The following is a 22,057-nucleotide window of genomic DNA, read 5'->3' on the forward strand; positions in this document are numbered from 1 at the left end:
AATTAAAATGGATAAAACCCAAGAAATATCAAATAACATTTTATATTCATCTTCCATTACACTTTTATTACAATTTACACAATTTATTTTTTTCAATGAGTGATATCTTATTATTTTAAATAATTTATTTGTAAAATATTGTGTACCGTATTATCTAAAGGAGTTACAATATTTTATTAGAAGTCGAGTTATATAATAATAATAAAAAACACAAAACGAAACCATATACAAAAATTATGATATATAAAATAATAGGTGAGATTATCATTATAAAAAAATAATATTATATTTTTTTCATTTTACGATATTATTTTCTTTTATGATTTTCTACTAAGAGATTCAGGGGCTATAGCCTCAAGGTCTAAGATTTTTCAATTCCTAAATATAAAAGAAGATCCTTCCAACATTTTTATAATATTACAAATGATATTAAAAATATTATTCTTGATAAAAACAAGTAGGAAATCTTCTTAAAGAAGCTAAATTTGAGGAGTAAAAATTAGAATATAAAAAAAGCCGTACCTACTCTTGGCACTCACATTACTTTTCTCATATCTTTTCTTTGCGTATCATGTTTAATTTTAACTGAACATTCTTAATAAAGTTAACATCTTGACTCCGCCACTGAATTTCAATTGATTGTTTCAAAGAGCACATGAACAAACAAATAATATAATGTCAGTATTAAGTATAATTATATTATTATAAATTTAATAATATAATTTATTTTTTACTTGGTATTAATTAAATATCTCATCTATTTATTTTATATGATTTTCCCTGTTGTTAAAAATTATTAGTTTGGTTATTAATATTAAACCATTTTTTAATATAAAAAAAGGAAATTATCAATTATATGGTTAAAATTTTCAATTATTTTAATTTTATAAATTCATTTTATACTTTATTTATTTTATCCTATCGATAGTTTTTATTTTTATTACTTTAAAAATGTTATTTTTTTCTCTAAATTATTTTTGAAAATTAATTAATCATTTAATTATTAAAATATATCTTTTGAAAAAATTAAAAATACATTATTTAATGAAATAAAAATAAGCACGTACAACGCCATTGGAAACTGGTTTTAGAAAAGCACATAATGATTAATAAAAGTTTTCAAAAAATTCAAAAACTTTCATTAAAAAAATAAAAATAATTATCAACAACTATGAAGTAATTTTTCCGTTCAAAGATAGAGAACCAAAGTGAAAAAATAAGACGAAAGTGACAAATAAGATAAACACTAGGGATTAAATTTATCATTATACCATAATTAAATAAATTATTTAAATTTAACTAATTATTTAAGAAGATAAAGCCAACTCAAAAGATTTATATTATAAGTCTTGAATTAACACCGATCCCAAATAAGTTGGTTTTTAAGTCATTCGATTCCTAAACAACCACTACCACTTATCACATAGAGAGAGCAATGCTAAATGGAGTTGTTGATCCTAATGGTACTTGCGCAATAATTTAACACAAACTTTCACTACCTACCATGTTTTCTAGATAAATTCATTTCTTCTACTTGAGATGGTGAGCATCTTCGTCACTCTGATCTTCAGAACTAGAATTCTCCATGTCATCATTGGTCTGCTTCAGATTTTGTGTTATTTTCTCCTGAAGATTTCTGTTCACAATGAATGGTTAGCAAAGAACAAAGCAATTGCCATGCCAGCTTCAATATTCTAAAATTTCAACATGGTTAAACCATATTGCTTCCCGAAATGCGTAAAGCAAGAGAATAACATAAAACATTCGAAAAATACCAACTCACCATGGGATTTTCTGGTTTATCTTCATTTGCTCCAATATTCAAAGCTCTGTTTTCTAAATTAGCATCTTTGTCGGGTTCTTCGTTCAAGGTATTCTGCAACGGAAGCTATTTAAGGAGGGCAAAGAGTTGAGGGTACCAGAAAGCATTTAGGTCAATATGGGTGCATTACTGACCTCACTATTCATCAACAGGATATTATTTTGATGTGCATCAACATCCTCCTTTGAACCTGACTCGGACTTTGATTTATCCGTAAGAGCATGATTGATGGAATGGCTATAAGGTTTGTTCTTCAACATGATCGATGGAAGATGGTCAACATCCCAATTAAGAACCTTACAAATAACCTGCCCAAAAGCTCTATGAGCTTGCTTCCTTTTTGTCTTTGATATTGCAGTGGAATGCTGAATTAGCCCCACACAATCTTTAAAAATCCTCCAATCTTTCTTCCCAATCCCACGACAGACCAAACACCAGAAATCCCCATCTCTGCAGTGAGTCTCGTAATAACTTCGGAGTTCATTGTTCTCTGTGAAAAGCCTCAGAAAGAAATTGAACTCATTACTGTCATTAGACCCATCATCATCCATTAAATCATCTTCATCAAATTCATTATCATCTTCATCGCTGTCTGATCCGGCTGTTGTAGATAAGAATTGTTTGCAAGCATCAAAGACATTCAGCTGCCACTGCACCATGTTTATTCTAATCTGTTCTTCGGCAGAAATCACATGAGTGATAGAAGCAGTACAAGGCTCAAAGCTGGGCCATTCCGGAGTTGTTGAAGTGGACACATCAATGGATTCTATGCAGGGCCACCCGGTGTTTGTGACCTGAGACGAGCCTAATCCCTGCATTATTTTAGATTTTGATGGTACCAAAATCATTTATCGACTTTCATCAGTTTAACATTCAAAAGCAAGGGTGCAAGTAAGGGAATCTAAAATAACGACTTGCAGAAGGCAAAACTTAGGTAATGCTTTGCAAGAATTGATGTGTAGCTGAGGGAAGATTAGGTAACTTAATCTCATAAACTTCCTAATGCTTTCTCCGGAAAACACCTTAATACTTTCAAATTTGACTTTCTTTCACCAAATAACAACGAGTTTCTAAAAACTTGTGAATCATGGAAAAGCTTTTTAGAGCTCCTTGTGGTATGATATAAAGAACAAGGTTGAGGTTCTGGTAAAGTAATTTCAGGTGATTTATATGACATACAAACACTGCTAGAAAACCGTTATCTCACCAGATCATTAACCGATCCTTTGTTTGGTTCACCATCTGAAATCTCGAGACTTTCAACATTTTCGTTGGCAACCTCCTCCTCTAAGGAATTCTACAACTCACAAGAACAGCAAGATATCCATGTTTACTAAAGATTCCAAAAATGATAAAACGAATAGTCCTACACTCACATTACTCATGTTACAGGCCATCAATTCACCATTACTCTGATCATCACTAGAAACCTCTTTTTTAACTGATCCATTGCCATCAGCATTCACGAACTCTACATCACCCAAAATAACATTTAAATCATCCCCCTTATCCTGCAGCATTGAACATAAGCGAACCCTTGAGCTTCACAAAACCAAAATTAACTAATGCACGAACAATGTCAGGATAAGGAACATTTGAAAAAAGCCACAACATGGATAAAATCAAACAAAAGCATGCTCTGACCGAATTGAATAGACGAGGTTGGCTTTAGTACTTCACAGAAAAGGCTTAGTTTCAAAATATTCTAGGAGAAACTCTAGGCTTTTTGACAACCATTGGCATATCCTCAAATCATCTATTGTCCTTCCTCTAAATACATCATGAGATTGAATACTTATAGAACATTAAGAAGAAGAATTATAGTGCTCTTAGGAATGAAATAAAGACAATGGTACTAAGTATACCGGCAAGGAAATATCAGTAAGTGGTACCTTTTGTATTTAAGTAATTTGCTAACTGATTTTTGAAATATCAAAAGTTTGCATATCTGACATACATAATAATCCTGCTCAATTGTCCATGAAATGCCAACCCCACACCTACAATGCTATAACAACGATTATTACTTCACATCATGCAGTGACCACTACCATCACAACATTGCAAATGGTCCATAAAAACACTAACAGAAAAAGTAAAGAGATGAACTCTCACCAGAGAATCAGAGGCATCTTCCCAGACTTCGCCACTTGAATTTCCAGTTTCAAGATTTTCTACATTTTTATTGGAACCTTCTCCTTGCAAAGTGTTCTGCACTCAACACCATTAGGATACAAGTCTTTATTTCACTATACATCCAATTCCTAAACTCATATCACACAAAATTCCTCACTAATTAAGCAAATAATAAGGGAAAAAACTCACTCACCTCACCGACCATCAATTCAACATAAATCCTCAACACTACAAACCTTACCATTCATAGCAGTTCATATAACCAATAATCATCAATGTAAATTCTACAAATTGCTCAATTCAAACAATCTATACCATGTATCCAACACTCATACAGCTTCATGATTGATACAATTATTAGGCAATTAAAATGCAAATAAACATAAGAAGTTTACCTGTGATTCGCTTGAATTAGCCAAAATACGACTCAAAGGCTCTCCTTTCAACAAAATCACAGGCAACCTATCAATGTCCCAGCCAAGAACTTTACAAACAACCAATCCAAAAGCTCTATGGCCTGTCTTACACTTTGTTTTCGAAATCGACATACAATGCTGTACAAGTCCAACACATCCCTGGAATTTCTTACCTAAATTTTCACCAATGCCACCACAAACCAAGCAAAAGAACTCACCTTTCTCATGATTCTCCTCATAGTAGCCCCTCAACTCACTGTTATTCACAAAAATTCTCATAAAAAACATGTCTACTTCATTCTTTTCTTCTTCTTCATCAACATCAACATCATCATCATCACCATCATCGTTTTCTTCATCACGAACCCTTTTCTTGAAAAACTCTTTGCAACCGTCAAGAACCTTGTTTTGCATTTGCATGTTGGCAAACCTAGCTTGGTCTTCAATTGAAACAGGTCTGACCATGGGGTCTGGTTTAGACTTGGGTTCTGGCCATCCAGGAGAGGAAGGTGATGTGGGTTTCAGAAGGACTGACCAGTCGAGCCCAGGGTCAGGTTTGGGTGGAGGGTGGGATCCAGAATGAGCAAACTTTCTTCTGTTGATGGGGTTTTGGGTTGAAGGTCTGGGTCTTTTCTGATGGGTTTGATTAGTGGTCTGAGGGGGACCTTGTTCCCATAGATAGTGTAAGTAGATGACTTCGTCTCTTAGCCTTTTCTCATCATACGGGTTCATTAGGACAAGGATTCTTTCGGGTTTTCCTTTGTTTATGGAATCTTATGAGAGAAGATTCTTCAACTTGAATGACTTATTAAATAATTTTAGTTGGAGGGCGAGAAATTGATGCCAGAGAAGGGGAAAACATGGGAAAGAGGAGAACCCTGAACGCCCAACGTGAAGTAAGCATTAAAAGACACATAGTTACCTTTTTCTTTTTCCTTTTGAAAAATAATTGGAATATAGGGTTTCCTTTGGTAAAATCACTTATCCAGCTTCTCTCAATTTCAAATTTGAGCAAATTGATCCCTCTAAAAAAATTGGAGCAATTTAATCTATGTCAATTTCAAAAGTGAGCAACTAAATATAATTAATTACCATGTTAATATTTTTCATCAATTGCACATAATTTTAATTAGTATAATAACAAATTTAACCTTCGATGTTTATATACTTTTGTCGTTTTGGTATTAGTTTTAAAATTTTAAATAAATTCAACCTCAACAGTTATAAATTTACTCAAATATTGTGAGATAAATTTGTTAAATTAATACCAGATTGATAGAATGTGTAAACTTTAATTACTAAATTTATTATTATACCAATTAAAACCATATACAATTGATGAAAAACATTAATGTCATGATTAATTGTCCTTAGTTGCTCACTTTCAAAATTGACAATTATTAAATTGCTTTGATTTTTTGAGAGGGGCCAATTTGCTCAATTTTGAAATTGAGAGAGACCGGAGAGAACTTTTTATCTTTTTCTTTTATAATATTGGGTAGTGATCCAGTCACACTTAAACCTGTGTTAATTGGGTGTCGAGTTAACTAATCACAACTTAATTTGATAATGATAAAAATACTTTTATTTTATAAAAGAAATTGTATAATTTTGAAGGTATTTTTGTCATTTTATATAAAAATATGCCCACATAATAAGATTTTAATTGAAACTTTATTTTTTTTATTTTTAATATTTGTACTTTTCTATTCAATCAAAACCTCGTTTATTATTTATATCAATTTTTTATAAATATATTTGCTACATAATTTCATTTGTCACGTGTCATTATCTAGTTTATTAAAATTTGGATTCTTTTTATTCAAAAAATGTCTCCTTCCTAATATGTGTTAGGGTAAACTATAAAAATTGTCACCCGATGATATCTTTCATTTTATTTTTGGTTACTCAATTTTTTTAAAATTTAGAATTAGAACTAAACTGACAAATTGTGTAAATATTGAGGACTAATTATTAAATTTTTTAGAATTCAAACTAAAATGATAAATTTTGTAAACATTAAGGGCTAAATTTGTTAAAATTTTTTAATATTTGAGATTAAATTTATAAAATATGTAAATATTTGATCACTCATCTAGTTGCAAGGGGCGATAATTAAAATATTTAATTTCGAAAAGTTAATAATTAAATAAAAAATTAATAGTTGATAACCAAAATAGATAATTGTGTTGCTATTTTAATTAATGAAATTATTAGGTATCTAAAAATATTTTGATAAATAATAATATATTTTTAAGGAAGGTAATAATAATAAAGATATTTATGTTAATTTATTAATTTTTATTATATAAATATGATATTTTAATTAATTTATTTATATCAAATTGTAGAGTTTAACATTGTGATGCAAATCATCCTTCTTTTTCTTCCCAAAAAATGACAATGAAAATAGGTTAAAAGGCCATTCCACTCTCTGGCCTCTGTTTTTACTTTTTTTGTGTGTGTGTGTGTACTCTCTCATTTTCTCACCACCCAAACAAATATAAAAGATTATTGAAGAGCAAAGACACTGTGACACTAAAACGCCAGCTCCCCAACAGAACTACCGCAAAATGGCGGGAACCCATTAAACCTATTCGGCTCTTCCCGGAGCCTCACATCTTTTTCTATGCTAAAAGTTTCCTTTATCCTCACAATCCCCAATAAACCCAAAATTCCTCATTTGTTTTGCCACTTCTCCAAACCAGAATCCCCTAAAAGCCCCAACCTTTTTTCTCATTTTTCTTTTCACTTTTGGGAAAAGCGGAATATGTCCACCAAAATCGTAGCTGAGTATGCCAAGTCTGGCAGGTCCTCTTGCAAGAAATGTGGGAAAACCATTACTGCTCAGGTCCTGAGGTTAGGCCTTGTTACCAGAGATGCTAGGGGCTTTGATATGACCAAATGGCACCACTTGAATTGCTTCCATGAAAAAATTGATTCCCTTGATGTTATTAAGGGCTTTGACTCTCTCAAGGTTGAAATTCCTTTTCTCTTACGGCTAAAAAATTATTTTAAAAAACTGGGTTTTGATTAAAAAGGGATTATTTTCTGTTATTGGTGTTAGGGTGTTGACCAGGAAGCTTTAAAGAAACTGGCTGATGGGTCTATTAAATCGCCTAAGCAGGTACTTTGTTAAGTTTCCGAACTGTGATAGCAAATATGAACTGATTTTATCTTTTACTGGTTAATTTTAGAGTTTCGTAGTTGGTTTAGCTTGGATGCTTCATAACACAGTTGAGTGTGATTTGAGAAATGCCAGTTAATTATGTCTGATTTATGTTTGTACTGTTGTGCTTTGTATCCGAATTTTAGATCAAGTTTGTGTAATGATGAACCATTGTGTCCAAGAGGACTCTAGTTCTGTGTTCTGTTTAATTCCTTGCTGTCATGAGTGCAATGACTAATGAGTCGTACAAAAATGTATTGCTTATTCAGTTATTCTCTCTCCTACCTGAAACTCTACATTAAGAACAAACAAGTAATTTTAACTAAAACAACTATTTATCTATTTCGTGAACAGTTGCGAGGAAAAGATGATGAAGAGGAAAGGGAACAAGATGAAGAAATTGAATCAGAGAAAAGCAATACAAAGAAAATTAAGGTAGGGGAATACCCCTTTCCATTTTCTTGCATGGCATAGAGACCATCAGAAAGAAAAGGAGAATCAGTTTTCCGTTTTCACCTTTCCGTTGCACTTATTATCATTTATCTTTCATATTTTATGCCATGTCGTGACAGAAAGTGAATAAAAACAAAGAAGATATGAAGTGGAGGAAGTAAGGGCGGGTTATCCCTTTTTTCGCTTTCCTTGTATGTTGAGCAACCTAAAGAATAAACAAAGGAAATAACGTTGTAATCACCTATTGTTATTTCCAAATTCAAAGCCTGCCTGGTTAGCCGTGCACTAATTATTCTATGCATGGATAAATGTGTAAAGTGTGGTCGGTTCATGTGGTTAATGCATTTATATATGTATAATGCTTGAGTTCATGATATTTGTGTAGTTGAGGATCCCCAACAACTAATCAGTTCTAAATTTGTATGCCATCAACTAGTTGTCGGCACCTGATGAGAAAGCTCAGTTGGACGTAGCCTTTTCTGTCTCTGATATCAAGGATAAGTATAAGGTATAGTATATTTTACTTGATGTTTTTGAACCTTAACATATTCTAAAGAAGTTTCTTTATTTAGGGCTGAAATGTTTATAAATTGTTGAAAAATTTTCGGCCTTTACCTGTTTGTATCTTTTTCTTTGCTTTTAGGATGCTGCATTAGAACCGAAATGGAAGGCATTCCAGACAATTATATTTCTTGAGCGGGTAAGATGCCAATCATATAATACAGAAGAGAAACGAATGAAGAATAAATTGATTTCTTTTATGATAATGGATGCAGAAGCTCAATAATTGGTTTAATCTTACAGATTCTAACTATTTGTCATTTTACTTGTTTGATCTTTTGGTGGTATATCCATATGCTTCTTATGTTGAGGCATATTAATGTTCTTGAATCGTTATTTATTTTAATTGATTTTCTGGTATCGAGTACTTCAATTATAAGGTGGCATCTCCCTGTATCTTTCTCAGGATGACGGTCTCCATGATTCTGGTAAAATTGCAGCTTTTGATTTCGATGGTTGTCTGGCTAAAACATCTCTTAAAAGGTATGGTTCTATGCAGTTTTTGTGCATTTAATTATGGTTGTTCTGCACATATACATTTGAATTTGCATAAATTTGACATGTATTGGCGTCAGATGAATAAAATACTTGCTTGTTTTTCTATCAGTTGATTCCGCATCTTTGTTATATGAAATTCTCGAATTTTTGTTCTATGTCATTGATATGCATGCCCATTTTTTAACTTGTTTTTGGTTCTGAATGATGTTAAATTCTTTTAAACATTTTTCCCTCCCACGCATTCAATTTGATTGGATGGAGTAGAATTCAACATAACTGCCATGCTGGATATAGGAATTAGAGGTTTAGGAGGTATGTGGAATAAAGGGGAAACGGTTATTGTGCTGATAAATGTGGGAATCGTTATTGTGTTGAATTGAAGTAGCTGCTCTATTTTTTGAATTGATATCTATACTTGTCTTTCAGAGTTGGTGCAGATGCTTGGTCCCTTATGTATCCTTCAATACCAGAGAAGCTGCAGAGTCTTTATGAAGAGGGCTTTAAGCTGGTTTTGTCTCGTGTTCTGAAAGCTTTCTGTTTGTTTATTTTCTAAGAAAATATAGCTGCAATCTTTTTTCTCATTGCAACTTTGGGTTGTGCAATATTTAGGTAATTTTTACAAATGAATCCAATATTGACCGCTGGAAGAATAAAAGGCAGGTAGCCGTGGACTCGAAAATTGGACGTATCACCAATTTCATCAATAAAGTAAAGGTTCCAATGCAGGTTTGGTTTTGCTCCCATTGGTAAACCTTTATTATTCCTCCATAAAAGGAAAGATCCTCCATTCTATTTGAACAAATCTCGAATAATTTCTAGCACTGAAACTTAAACCAGCATGACGGTGCTTGTTGAAATAATTGCTCCCAGTCTTCATCTCAATGGTGTTATCAAGGTGGTGCTCAAACCTTTAGATGATGGAACCCTTCACTGAGAGAGTGGGGAAGATACTTTCATCTGGCAAACCCAACTAGTTTGAGATTAAGGCTTATTTAAATCGAGTCTAATGTGCTGCTTAAAGTTTGCAGCAAAAGAACAATTATAGTAGTAATGGGAACAATCCAAAGTCCAACTACGAGGTCTGTTGGGATCTTTGAATGCACTGAATAAAACAACTTGTTAGGCATCATTCTCTGATATCTGAAAAGGTTTCATGGTCACTTTATAATGCATGATGCTATCTGAACAATGAAGTACAAATCACCATACTGATTTCTGTAATGATGGGATCATCTATAACGAACATCTGGCCTTATCTTCTTGCTTGATTTCTTACTTTTTAAATGACCCTGGAATGCTTCTGAAGTGCTCTACTATAATGTAAGAATACCATGAATTTGACAGGTCTTCACCTGTTTTATATGCATGCAGGTTTTTATAGCTTGTGGGATAAGCAGTTCTGGTGGTAAAGCTGTTGATCCTTTCCGCAAACCAAAGCCTGGCATGTGGCACATTATGGAGAAACATTTCAATTCTGGCATTCCAATTGATATGGATCAGTTATTTTTCCCGTCTTTGTTATCTTGTTTTGCTATGTTTCACTATTCTCAACTTTTAAGTATCTATGTTTGTACTTGCTGTTGGTGATTCATGAAAGATTTTAGTATAATCGTGTGATGTGGGCATTTAAGTTTATTTATTTGACGGGAATCTGATTTTCTGTGTTCTAGATCTTTTTATGTTGGCGATGCTGCTGGGAGACCCAATGATCATAGTGATGCTGATATAAAATTTGCACAGGTCTCATATAACTTGTTCATTGTATTGATTATTTTATTTCATTTTTCCGAAAGCATTAGTTTTCATTATTGATTTATGTTTGCTTAACTTGTCTTTCTACTCTGGCATTTTGGCTGAGGCTGGAATACTGAAAATGGCCTTTTTTATATCAGTAACCAATATTCCTGCCTAGTTATACAATTTTGTAACCTTTTTTCCATGGTCTTGCTGTTGTTTCCGCATAGCCCTTTTTCTGTAACCTGCAAGAACGAAGAAACTATGGTCTTTTTAGTGCACATCATCTAAACTGCCCCCCGTTTTCTGCTTGTGTGCCACTTGGATGCCTCAATTATTGATATTGATCAATGTCTAAACTCATATATTAATTAAAATAGTGTCATTTACACGGTTTTGTTATGGTTGCAGGCGGTAGGATTGAAATTTTATGTTCCTGAGGACTATTTCAGATCTTAGTTCGGGTTAGTGGATGCCGGCATGTAGTACTTTATGAGTGACCGGCATGTAGTATTTTATAAGTTTCAAGCTGTACTTTTTATCTTATCTTATATATCCTTTTAACAGCAAAACCTGGACCCAAATTGCTTGTGAATAAAACTTTATTAGTTTCAAGCTATACTTTTATCTTATCTTATATATCCTTTATGCTTTAGATTGTTTCATTTAAGGCCTTTCTTTGCCTTGGCAGCACATTTATCGAAAATAAAACTTCATTCGCATCCATTATCCCTAAAATCGAGCACATTCTTCCGAACAGCAACACTGAGTTCCCCCGGCTAATTGCTAAAAGGATCAGCTTTCCTGTTGATTTCAAATTTTGGGTACCCGATTTTACATTGTCATCTTGTTGGAGATCATGTACAGCCCTTGTTGAGATATTTCAGTAACAGAACATGAAACCAATTAAGCTCATATGACTCTACTGGTATTTGAAAAGTTCCCAATTTTCTTTTCAACATCAAAATTGGAGCGTTTCAGATATTTAAAGTAATAAGAATTTGGTGGAAATTCCGAACATGTTTAACATGACTTCAGTTCATCATTGTAGTGGATTGGATATTTGCTGTTTCCGATTATTCCGAGTTCAAATTTACAAAGAAGTTTTCGAATTTGAATATGATATTTAGTAAGTATAAAAAATTATTATCCGACTAAATTATCGATATTTGAATCAGAATTTAAATATTATCTGAAATTATAAGAAAGAAGTTGAATATAATATATATTATTTAAACCCATAATTGAAAATAGGAAGTATCTCATTTTAGCTACCTAAGTTAATAGCTAAGCTTCTAAAATGACCATAATCTGATGTTGATAATTTGAGAATTTAATTAGAATATTTTCAAGTTTGAAAGCCGATTTAGAATTTTAACCATAATTTGAGGATGTCTGTTATAATTAATCCAATTTTCACGTGTTCTTTCCTTTCATAAACTCAGCTGTCAAGAGAAAAAAAGAATCCGAAATCAAAATCCGTAATCCAGTGTCAATGTCCAAGCGGAGCCACCATCATTTGACGGAACTCGGCTGCATCGCCTGCGAAGATTTGACGGAGTTCGGTGCCGGAAAGGAAGGTTGGTTAGCCCCTGATGCCGGCACCACCGTCCTCTGCGCTCTCGACGCCCATTCTCTCGCAATCGCTAACCGATCTGTTGTTCTCATCATCGGCTGGTCCGACTCGGACGAACCTCGGGTTAAGATCCGACCCGAACTGTCACCTATCGAGGCAGAGCGCATCACGGCCATCGAGTGGCTGGTTTTCGATGATATTAAAGTGATTGCAATCGGAACCTCCAGAGGATTCCTTTTGATGTACTCTTTGCGTGGTGATTTGATTCATAGACAGGTAATGCTTCTATATACTTATTTTTCTTTGGTTTGGTTTGTTTGTAATTGATATTTTCTTGAGAAGTTGGTTTATAGCAAAATTATGTAATTTGATTAAACGAACAATAACTGGAATAAATGTTTATAATAAAGATTGTTACATTATGTAAAAGTAGAATTCTGCATTTGGTCATCTAGGAAGATTGTGTTTTTAATTTTAATTCTTCGCACTTATTGCTTTTTATATTATGCTTTTGGAAAGAAGTAGTAGAAGCATCTACAAAATTGTACTTTGATGATTTTCCATTTATTCAATGCTGGGTTTATTTATTACTATTTTTGAATTTTTTGCTTTGCTAACTTCATTAAGACATGTCTAGTTTACTATTGCCATAAGTTTGTTGATGCTTAACCTTTGTTGCATACCAGGCTTGGTGTGTTAGAATGCAAATGCTCAATTGGCTCGAATGCCTCACAATGGAGAATGAGCTTCTCGTTGTACAAAAATTAACTTGTGCAAAGTGAAATTAACATTATCGGTGTTCTTTTTTTTTTTTTCTTTTTTGTATAATTTTTGAGGAAACTATAAACCTGAAAGTTTTATATGTTTCATTAAATGATGAGCCATATGAGTCTTCTTGTGTTATAATCAGTTGTATCTAGTTTTATTAGGTAGAGATCAGTTTAGATGCAAATTGCTGTTGGAATGGGTGAACTCATATGTTTAATATTTAATTTTATAGATGGTATATCACGGACAAATCATAAAGCTAAGAGTTCGGGGAACTAAGAAAGATCTGATGCAAGATATATCTTCAGAGGATGTTTGTGTTGTCATGCCTGGTGTAATCGCTCGTTTTGATGGGTCTGATATACGGGTGAGTTACATAGCTGTTTGAAAGTGTACTAGTCATTCTGCAATTGGCATGAGCCTACCTGTTTATTTTATACAGAAGCAAAATGTTATCAATATGTATATGTGGGACATGTTTGACTAACTTAGACTACTTGCCTCTGTTATTGTAGAGTATGCTTCAAAGGTGGTTTCAAGAAACTCATTCTCGTTTTTGGGATGAGAAATCAAATAAAGATTTAGAGGATGACGGAAACTCTGACAACAGATTGCCTTACCAGATATGGAATGTTAATAAGTATGGGTCATGTGTTGATGCAGCAATCACTGGCATAATGCCGCCTCCACTCATGGAACTCCAGGTGATTTTTTTTATATTGCTTAATCTTTTAGGCCCAAAACTCGAGTTAGAAATGCAATTACTCATTTTCTTATTCTTAATTACTGGCCACTTGACTTTGAATGTGCATATGGAAAACAGTTTTTGCTTGTTCTCTGTTCATTTCTTGTTCCTTGTAGTACATTGTTATCTATGCTTTTGGTTCTTCTCTAATAAATTATGGAAGTTTTCTGAAGTTATGCTGTTATATGAATTCAGCTGCTTTTATTGTTGGGCAGTCAAGTCAACGTTACTATTGTGCTGTCACCATTGGAGATGATGCTGTGATCTCTGCTTTCAGGTTAGTTTCTCTGCATTTTGAAATGTAATATGATTTACCTTCCATAAAAAATGGATTCTTTTCTTCCTTTTTATTGCGTTTTACTGATCAAAATTTTTTAACTATATTCAAGACTTTCAGAAGATAGGAAACGTTCCTTGGTAGGAGTTATTTTGTCAAAAGTTATGCCTGTCACATTTTCCACTATTGCTTCTTTTTCCAAAATGATATGGCGGAGTGAACCAACACCAACCAGTAAACCAGAAGAGAAGCTTCAGTCATTTGCTCGAGGTGGAGTTTGTTAATTTCGTTTCTTGTGTTTCCTTATTTTGTTGGGGTATTGTCTTGTCCTAGGATGAATCTCTAAAAGTATGTGCTTGTCCAAAATCCATTTATTCTTTTAATTGTCCTTCAAGAAATGTGTTATCAGAATCAAATTTTAGGTTATTGAAGTTGATAGACATTTGTTTTAACTGATCTTTAGTTCTCATTATTGCTTTGGTACAATCACATTTCACAAGTACGTTTAGCAGCATATCTTATATTTAAACATGGAAATGCTGCTTGCATCTTTCTCATCTTATTGTATTTACCAAGTTCTTAGTCTCTTAATTTCATAAATTTTCCTTCTCATTCATGCTACATGCTTATTTATGCTGTTCCATTATGTGCTTATACTGAGCAACAGAGTTCATCATAGTGCGTTCTGATGTGAAGTTAAATATTTAATATGTTTCTATCATAATCTCAGATAAAGAATGTTACAAGTTCATTGTGTATTTTTGAGGTGTTGTGAATGCTAACAGGCTTAGCATACAAATCTCAGCCATTTTTTGTTCTCCTTATTAATGCTTTTCCAAGACCTATAGAATAAGTTACTGATGTCATGACTTATGCCAGCTTCTTCATTGACATGTTTGAAGGACTACCCAAGAAAGGGTGAAAAGCTGACCTTATCACCCAGTGGCACTTTGGCTGCTATCACGGATTCACTTGGTCGTATATTACTCTTAGATACTCGGGCACTTGTAGTAGTGCGAATTTGGAAGGTTTCTTCTGCTTTTATAATTTTGAATTCTTGGGAACCAACTGCTCCTTTTTCTGGTCTAAGCAGTATTTTTCATGCACTCTTTCAGGGATATCGTGATGCAAACTGCTTTTTCATGGAAATGTTAGTGAATAGAGATGATAAACGTGCAAGTTCCTCTTACCATGTACCAGGAAAGAGTGACTATTGCCTCTGTTTAGCCATTCATGCGCCCCGAAAAGGAATTATTGAGGTTTTAATATTCTTACTTGGTCCTTGTTGTCCTTTATTTGGAATTTCCAGTTTATAGTTTAAATGTTTGAGGGCTTACAAATCTAAGATCTGGTAACTTTCGATATAGAACCCATTTTGCTTGTTGTGTTAGGACCTTGAGAATCTATTTTTATACTATGACCATTAAGGTAAGAGAAGCAAGAGTCTGACATTTATTGGTTTTATATCATCTAACGATCCACAGGTATGGGGTGCATAAGGGCTACACGCAAAAAGCCAGTGTGAACCCTCGCCTATGGGTGGCTGCAACTTGTATATATATTATTAAGGTTTTTTACTAAGCTAGTGTGCCTTACCATCACGCCCGACACTTCTTCCTTATCTAATACCAACAATGGTAAGACACACTGCACTCCTAAGGGAGAATGCAGGTTCGAACTTTGGAGACGATATTGTTGGAGTGGGTCACCACGAACACCAAATATCTGTAAAACGGATATGGAGAATATACAAAAAAAAAAAAAAAACCCTTAACTGATGATGTGTTGTAAGGGGCCAAATTTTTTCTGTGGAGAGGGAGGGAAGATTAAGTTATATTTTTATGAGAGCTAAAATGCAATTTCACCATTGCATTGGCATATATCTTTAGTTTTTAGGACTAAATCAAAAATTTATCATTTTGGGGGGCCAGGGCCCATCTACCCCCCCTTACCTTTGCCTGTGTGTTGTTGTGTAACTTTTTATTATTATCTCTTAATCAATAATAGAACAATTCCAATAGTTTTATCCAATAAATTAATAAGAATCATAAGAAATTTCATAACTTTTCTAGGTGTTCCCCAAAATGATGTTCACCCACATTTTCACAATATATCCTAATAATTTCATTAGAAATAAAAAAAAGAGCTTTCACTTACTTTTTCTTTCAATTGTAAGACCAAAAACCATTCTCTATCATTCCTCTTCTCTTTAGAGCTTCTCCACTTTCTCTCAATTTTTTTTTTCCTTCTTGCATGCTTTATAAGAAATTGATGGCAACTTTGATTTTTATTTCCTTAGGTTTCCATTTTTTTAACCCTAGTGTGTTTTTTACTCATGGGCTTTAGTCAAAACTCTTACTAAAACAATTGGCCGTGCTGTTATGATTTGATCGAGTAATTACATATTTCAAGTAGAAATAATTGCGTGAATGGATTGATGTATTACTCTAAAACTTGATTCACTCTTAAAGGAAACATCTTAATTTTATCTTCTCATGAGTGAATTGATGTTACTAATATTTACTCTATCAAGATATATGAATTTGACTGATTTTTGGCTTTGCTGTTCTGATTTTGAGTTGTATTGGGGACTGAAAACTAGACAACATTTGGATGGTTTTCTTTATAAATGCAGCTTTTAGATCTTCATATGCAATTACCGTTATGCACTTGATAATATCAATTTCTTGTGTCAAGTGGTTGAGTATCTGAACGTGCACAGGTGTGGCAGATGAGAACCGGACCACGTGTCTTAGCTATCCAGTGTGCTAAAGGATGCAGATTGTTACAGCCAACATACAGGTTTGGATCATTATCAGACTCTCCTTATGTTCCTCTCGAAGTGTTTTTGTTGAATGGAGACTCAGGTCAGTTGTCAGTGCTGAATCGTTTTCTTAATTGAAAATTTTACATAGAAAGTTCAAATGTTCAGTCTCTGTTCTCAATTTGATTTCTTTACCTACAACTGAGTTTGCTTCTCTTAGAACCACAAATTAAGGTTCTATGAAATGTATGTATGTTGTAGACAGAATTCATGCCTCATTTCATTGTTCAGTGAAAGCTAGTAAATGGCAAAGGAATGGCTTAATTTGATAAGAAACTTAGCTCCTTGTTTCTGTAAATGGATGATAATATAAGGTTCAAAGAGACTTCTTTTTATCCATCTATAAATGGCATGAAAATGGCACAAATGATGCATTAATTAAAAAAATCCAAGGATTGAGCACTCGGGTCTAGTGTAATATATGATTTTTGGTTAAATTCTATAGTAGGTGCTTGTACTATATAGATTTTTGTTGGATTTAGTCCTTTAATTTAATACTCTTAGTAGCTTTACTTTTATTATTATTATTTAAAATGTGTTCCAATTTTTGAAGCCAACAAATATTCATTAATTTCCAAAAGTAATTTGGCGTGATATTTTTGTTAAACATGTGGTGAGGTGACGAATGTATCTTGACAGTTTTTTTACGGTTGGACATGTTATACATCTCTTTTTAATTTGTTCAACCGTTAAAAAAAAGAAAAAAGAAAAAACAAGGTCAATATGTTAGCCAGGTTAAAATTATTTGATGGAAAAAAGTTTGCACGAAAATACACATTTCAATCATAAAGGCAATTTTCATATAACTACAGTTCTAATTAGAATCAATACTACAATGTTAAAGTAAAACTAAAATTACATTCGTCTGACTTCCATAGACGAATTAGGGAATTACAATTACAACATATATACTTATGACAAGAATTAGAGTATTACGATGCAAAAAATGGATGAACAATCTAAATTAAAATAAATCTGGACAGGGTTTGAACATGAAGTGTGAAATGAGAATCCACACTATACCAAGAATGAGATACTTGAAGCTGTCTTTGTTTATACTATCAAAATCTAATTGGCACACGTTTAATGCCTTATTTTATATCGATATTTATACTATTATACAAAATATGAAATATAATTAAGTTTACATATAGGACCCAATTTGTGGCGATGAGGTCCCTCAACGCATAAGTTTATCCACAAATACAAGAAAGGGAAGACATCAATAGAAGAAACAAAAGCAAATGGCCATATATAATTATAAAAAAATGATTAATAGCAAAAGGATATCCTATGCTGTAATTGAAGCAATATAATAATAAAATGATTGTGGAGAATAATTATTTAAAATAATATAAAATTATATTAATAAAATTATAATTAAAAATAATTTTTTTTAAAAATTAATATTTACTTTTATCAAATAATATAATTATATTCAATATTCAATATTTATATTTATTCATTTTCCAAACAATTTTCTATATAAATTTAACAACTATAAAATTTAGAAGTAAAATTCAATACTTAACTTTCAGCACTTAAAATTTTAATTTATCAAATACACCTTTAATTATTTGAATTTAAGTGTATAATTAGAGATTAATATTAAAATCTTAAAGCAAATAACCTGTGACATGCGTAAAAGTAAAGCAAAAAAGATAAACTTAATTCTTTTTTCTTATGTGTTTACCGTCAACTTACACATAAGAATGGAAATGCAAGGTTTCACACTGGTTTGTTGTACCGATTTCTCGGTAAAATTGATTCGGTCGGTTTTTTCGGTTTTATTAAATAAATCATTAAAAAATTATAAAAACAAAAATATTAAAAATAAAAATAATCTAGTTCAACTAATTTTTAGCTTAGTTAAACTAATATGTATCAATTCTCAAGTCAATTAATCCGATACCTCCCTCTGAATCGATACCCTGACCAATTTTCGGTCCAATCAGTTGGTATGATATAATTTAAATAACCATGTGAAAATGTCATGCCTAAAAAATTAACAATTTTATCACTTTAATTAAAATTAAGAGCTTCTATGAAAAAAAAAAGTAATCATATAATTGGACTTTATTTAACGAAAAAAAATACAAAGGCTTGTTTAAACAAAGTGTGGGGGTTTTTTTTTTTTAATCCATTAACTAAAATTAAATAACTAAAATTATTTGAGAGAAGTTAAGGTTGTTTAAAAAACAAAACAGCATGAGATATGATAGATAGTTATTTTTTTCAAAAAAAAAAAATACTTATAAAATAATGTGGTAGAAATTAAAGAATATAGACTAAATCTAGAATTTTATGTATATAAGAAGTTTAGAAATATAATTTAAATATATTTAATTGTTACAATTTGGATTAAAACTGAAATTTTAAAATTTAAAAAATATTGGAACAAAAATTGACTAATTTAAAAAATATATGAACTAAATTTAATCAAATTAAAGTAAAATGACCAAATCCACAACTTACGTATAGTATAGGAACTAATATAAAAAATTGATCAAAAATTTTACACCATTGATTTACTTTAAGTGTTTTCAAAAAAAAAAAAAAAATCCTCAACTAAGTTAGTATTCCATTAATCCATGAAACCAAACATAGTTGAAGAAGTTATAAATAAAATAAGTATTTTCTTTTTCAAAATTTTAACATTCTTTTTTCAAAGCATTTTTTTTATGTCATTAGTTGGCATTTGAACAAATGAATCCAATTTGATTCTAATATAGAGATAATAAATAAAATTATGTTTGTAGTTATACAACATTTTTAATTTTTGCTTATTGTGATAATTAGGAATAGAACCCAACCCAATGGATTAGAAAATGGGGAAAGGGGTGATATGATGAATTTGTTCACTAGGTCGATATATAACTGTTCACTTGAATGCCTTTCAACTTGCCTATATTTACCTTTCAACTAATTGATTTTACAGGACATATTCCAATTGCCTTGGGTAATCTTGGATTTCTAGTATTGCTGGACATATCGGATAATGATTTAAGCAGCACACTGTCATCCTCGAAAAGCAGCTTGAGTTACTTGTCATTTGCAAGAAATTCATTGATCAGTGGTTACCTTCCGGCTTCTATAGGAAATCTGTTGCATTCTCTTCAATATTTCAATGCTTCGAGCTGCAACATTAGTGGCAGCATTCCAGGGGAAATTGGGAACTGGTATGTTGACTATGTGGATTTTTCAGGAAATCTTTTTTCGGGTACAATTCCTGATAGAATTTGCGATCGAAATAATGATTTGAGATATCTTGCCTTTAATGACAATCAATTGGAAGGGATTCTGCCACTATCTTTGATTAATTACAGTGTACTGGTATCTTTGAATGTTGCAGACAACAACTTAAGTGATACCTTTCCCCATTGGTTAGGTATTCTTCCAAAGCTGCAAAGTCTTATTTTGAGATCTATCAGATTTCATGGTTCCATCCAAGACTCCTTAGCCACTTCCTTCTCCAATTTGCAAAATGGTTAATCTCTCTTGTAATGACTTCACTAGCTTATTGCCAACCAAGTTCTTCCAAAATCTCAAGGCTCTGAAAGAAGTTGGATATGGATATGAATCTGAATATGACTATGAATATAGACATGGTTATCCATAATCTATTAATTTAACAATAAAAGGTTTGGAGATAGAGTTTACAAAAAAATTATATATCCCCATATTCACATGCATAGATTTGTCGATGAATTGATTCCATGGAGAAATTCCTAAGGTAGTTGGAGAGATAGATGGCTTCAAGCACTCAATCTCTCTCATAACAACCTGACTGGTCCTATCCCACCGTCATTTGTGAATTTGGCCGTATTTGAATCATTTGCTCTCTTATTTAATAAGTTGAGTGGCATAATCCCTTCCCAATTGACAAATTTGACATTTCTTGACGTGTTAAGGTTTTGGAACAAGAATCTTGTTGGACCCAATCCTAGTGGAAAGCAGTTTAACACATTTGAGAATGATACTTATAGAGGTAACTTGGGTTTGTGTGGATTTCCATTGTCAAATAATTGTAGCAATGATGAAAGACTAGAACTGTTGAGAATTAATTCAAAGTAGTGGATTATTTAGTTGACCAGGTATCTCGGTAGAATCTTTGTTAGTTCCAGATTTTCAGTTTAATTGAATAAGTTGATAGCTATTTTCGTATTAATGGAGTTTCTTTGTAAGCCTATAAATATAGGCATTTATGCTTTATTTTATAAATTCAGTGTTCAACAATAATAGAATAACTTTGATGCATATTGAAATTGTCTCTTTCACATTTTCTTCTTCAACAAATTTGGTATCAGAGCAATGTTCGATCTTTTAGGTAATTGAGTGAAAGTTAGGTTTGTGTCCATTCGGTATTTGAGAGAAACACTTTTTTGGGTCTTTGGGAAACACGAGAGAAGAGAGTGTGTATTCTTGGAATGGCATCAGCTGGTTTTTCTTCCTCTCAACCACTCATACCCATTTTCAATGGTGAGAAATCTGAGTGGTGGAGCATTAAGGTGAAGACATTGCTCAGATCACAAGAGCTATAGGACTTGGTCGAGTACGGGTTCGTTGACATACTTGAACCTGATGAATAAGAAGAAAATAGATTGAAAGAAACCAAGAAAAATGATGCTAAGGCATAGTTCATTATCCATCAAGAGTTCATGACTCTATTTTCTCACGAATTGCTGCAACAACCACATCGAATGAAGCATGGTCAATTTTGCAAAAAGATTATCAAGGTGATTCAAAGGTTATAATGGTGAAATTGCAATCAGTAGTGAAATTGCAATCACTACGACGTGATTTTGAAACCTTGATGATGAAGAATGGTGAATCAATTGCTGATTTTTTTGTCACGAACAAGGACAATAGTCAGCCAATTGTGTTCTTATGACAAACAAATTTAAGACGAGATAATTATAGCGAAAGTTTTGCGAAGCCTGACGACAAAATTTGATCATGTTATGGCTGCTATTGAAGAAACCAAAGATCTGTCAGTTCTCTCCGTTGATGAACTGATGGGGTCTCTTCAATCTCATGAGGCGAGAATCAACAGATCAATAGAAAAGAGCGAAGAGTAG

At 32.5% G+C, this 22,057-nt stretch overlaps 4 protein-coding genes across 7 annotated transcripts; 3 read left to right on the forward strand and 1 right to left on the reverse strand.

The window, feature by feature from the left end:
- Window positions 1-1,316: 1,316 nt before the first annotated feature.
- On the reverse strand, window positions 1,317-5,302 carry LOC107943060 (uncharacterized). Of its 2 annotated transcripts, XM_016876789.2 has the most exons (8): window positions 4,354-5,288; window positions 3,938-4,033; window positions 3,780-3,830; window positions 3,199-3,333; window positions 3,030-3,119; window positions 1,957-2,634; window positions 1,784-1,876; window positions 1,317-1,636 (listed from the first exon to the last, which is right to left on the reverse strand). In XM_016876789.2, the coding sequence occupies exons 1-8, from the start codon at window positions 5,104-5,106 to the stop codon at window positions 1,592-1,594; spliced, it is 1,941 nt and encodes a 646-aa protein (XP_016732278.2). In that variant the 5' UTR covers window positions 5,107-5,288; the 3' UTR covers window positions 1,317-1,591. The 2 variants fall into 2 exon arrangements, with proteins under 2 accessions (XP_016732278.2, XP_016732279.2); XM_016876790.2 differs by lacking the exon at window positions 3,780-3,830 and having other exon boundaries at window positions 4,354-5,302.
- A 1,426-nt stretch (window positions 5,303-6,728) lies between these two features.
- LOC107943057 (polynucleotide 3'-phosphatase ZDP) lies at window positions 6,729-11,408 on the forward strand. The gene is made up of 11 exons (XM_016876785.2): window positions 6,729-7,351; window positions 7,442-7,501; window positions 7,898-7,978; window positions 8,433-8,504; window positions 8,640-8,696; window positions 8,964-9,040; window positions 9,482-9,563; window positions 9,665-9,781; window positions 10,427-10,554; window positions 10,726-10,795; window positions 11,201-11,408. Exons 1-11 carry the CDS (start codon window positions 7,004-7,006, stop codon window positions 11,246-11,248), a joined length of 1,140 nt encoding a protein of 379 aa, XP_016732274.1. The 5' UTR covers window positions 6,729-7,003; the 3' UTR covers window positions 11,249-11,408.
- An 822-nt stretch (window positions 11,409-12,230) lies between these two features.
- On the forward strand, window positions 12,231-17,255 carry LOC107943064 (rab3 GTPase-activating protein non-catalytic subunit). 3 transcript variants are annotated; one of them, XM_041086863.1, is made up of 8 exons: window positions 12,234-12,641; window positions 13,366-13,500; window positions 13,649-13,837; window positions 14,094-14,155; window positions 14,268-14,425; window positions 15,035-15,183; window positions 15,271-15,414; window positions 15,640-17,255. In XM_041086863.1, the coding sequence occupies exons 1-8, from the start codon at window positions 12,285-12,287 to the stop codon at window positions 15,652-15,654; spliced, it is 1,209 nt and encodes a 402-aa protein (XP_040942797.1). In that variant the 5' UTR covers window positions 12,234-12,284; the 3' UTR covers window positions 15,655-17,255. The 3 variants fall into 3 exon arrangements, with proteins under 3 accessions (XP_040942796.1, XP_040942797.1, XP_016732282.2); XM_016876793.2 differs by having other exon boundaries at window positions 12,236-12,641; window positions 16,878-17,255; XM_041086862.1 differs by having other exon boundaries at window positions 12,231-12,641; window positions 15,035-15,414; window positions 16,878-17,255.
- Window positions 17,256-19,868: 2,613 nt separating this feature from the next.
- Window positions 19,869-22,057, forward strand: LOC121213528 (receptor-like protein 9DC3). The gene is made up of 4 exons (XM_041086309.1): window positions 19,869-20,362; window positions 20,496-20,587; window positions 20,713-20,967; window positions 21,900-22,057. Exons 1-4 carry the CDS (start codon window positions 19,869-19,871, stop codon window positions 22,055-22,057), a joined length of 999 nt encoding a protein of 332 aa, XP_040942243.1.

This window comes from Gossypium hirsutum, chromosome D01, assembly GCF_007990345.1.
Source record: "Gossypium hirsutum isolate 1008001.06 chromosome D01, Gossypium_hirsutum_v2.1, whole genome shotgun sequence".
NCBI lineage: Eukaryota > Viridiplantae > Streptophyta > Magnoliopsida > Malvales > Malvaceae > Gossypium > Gossypium hirsutum.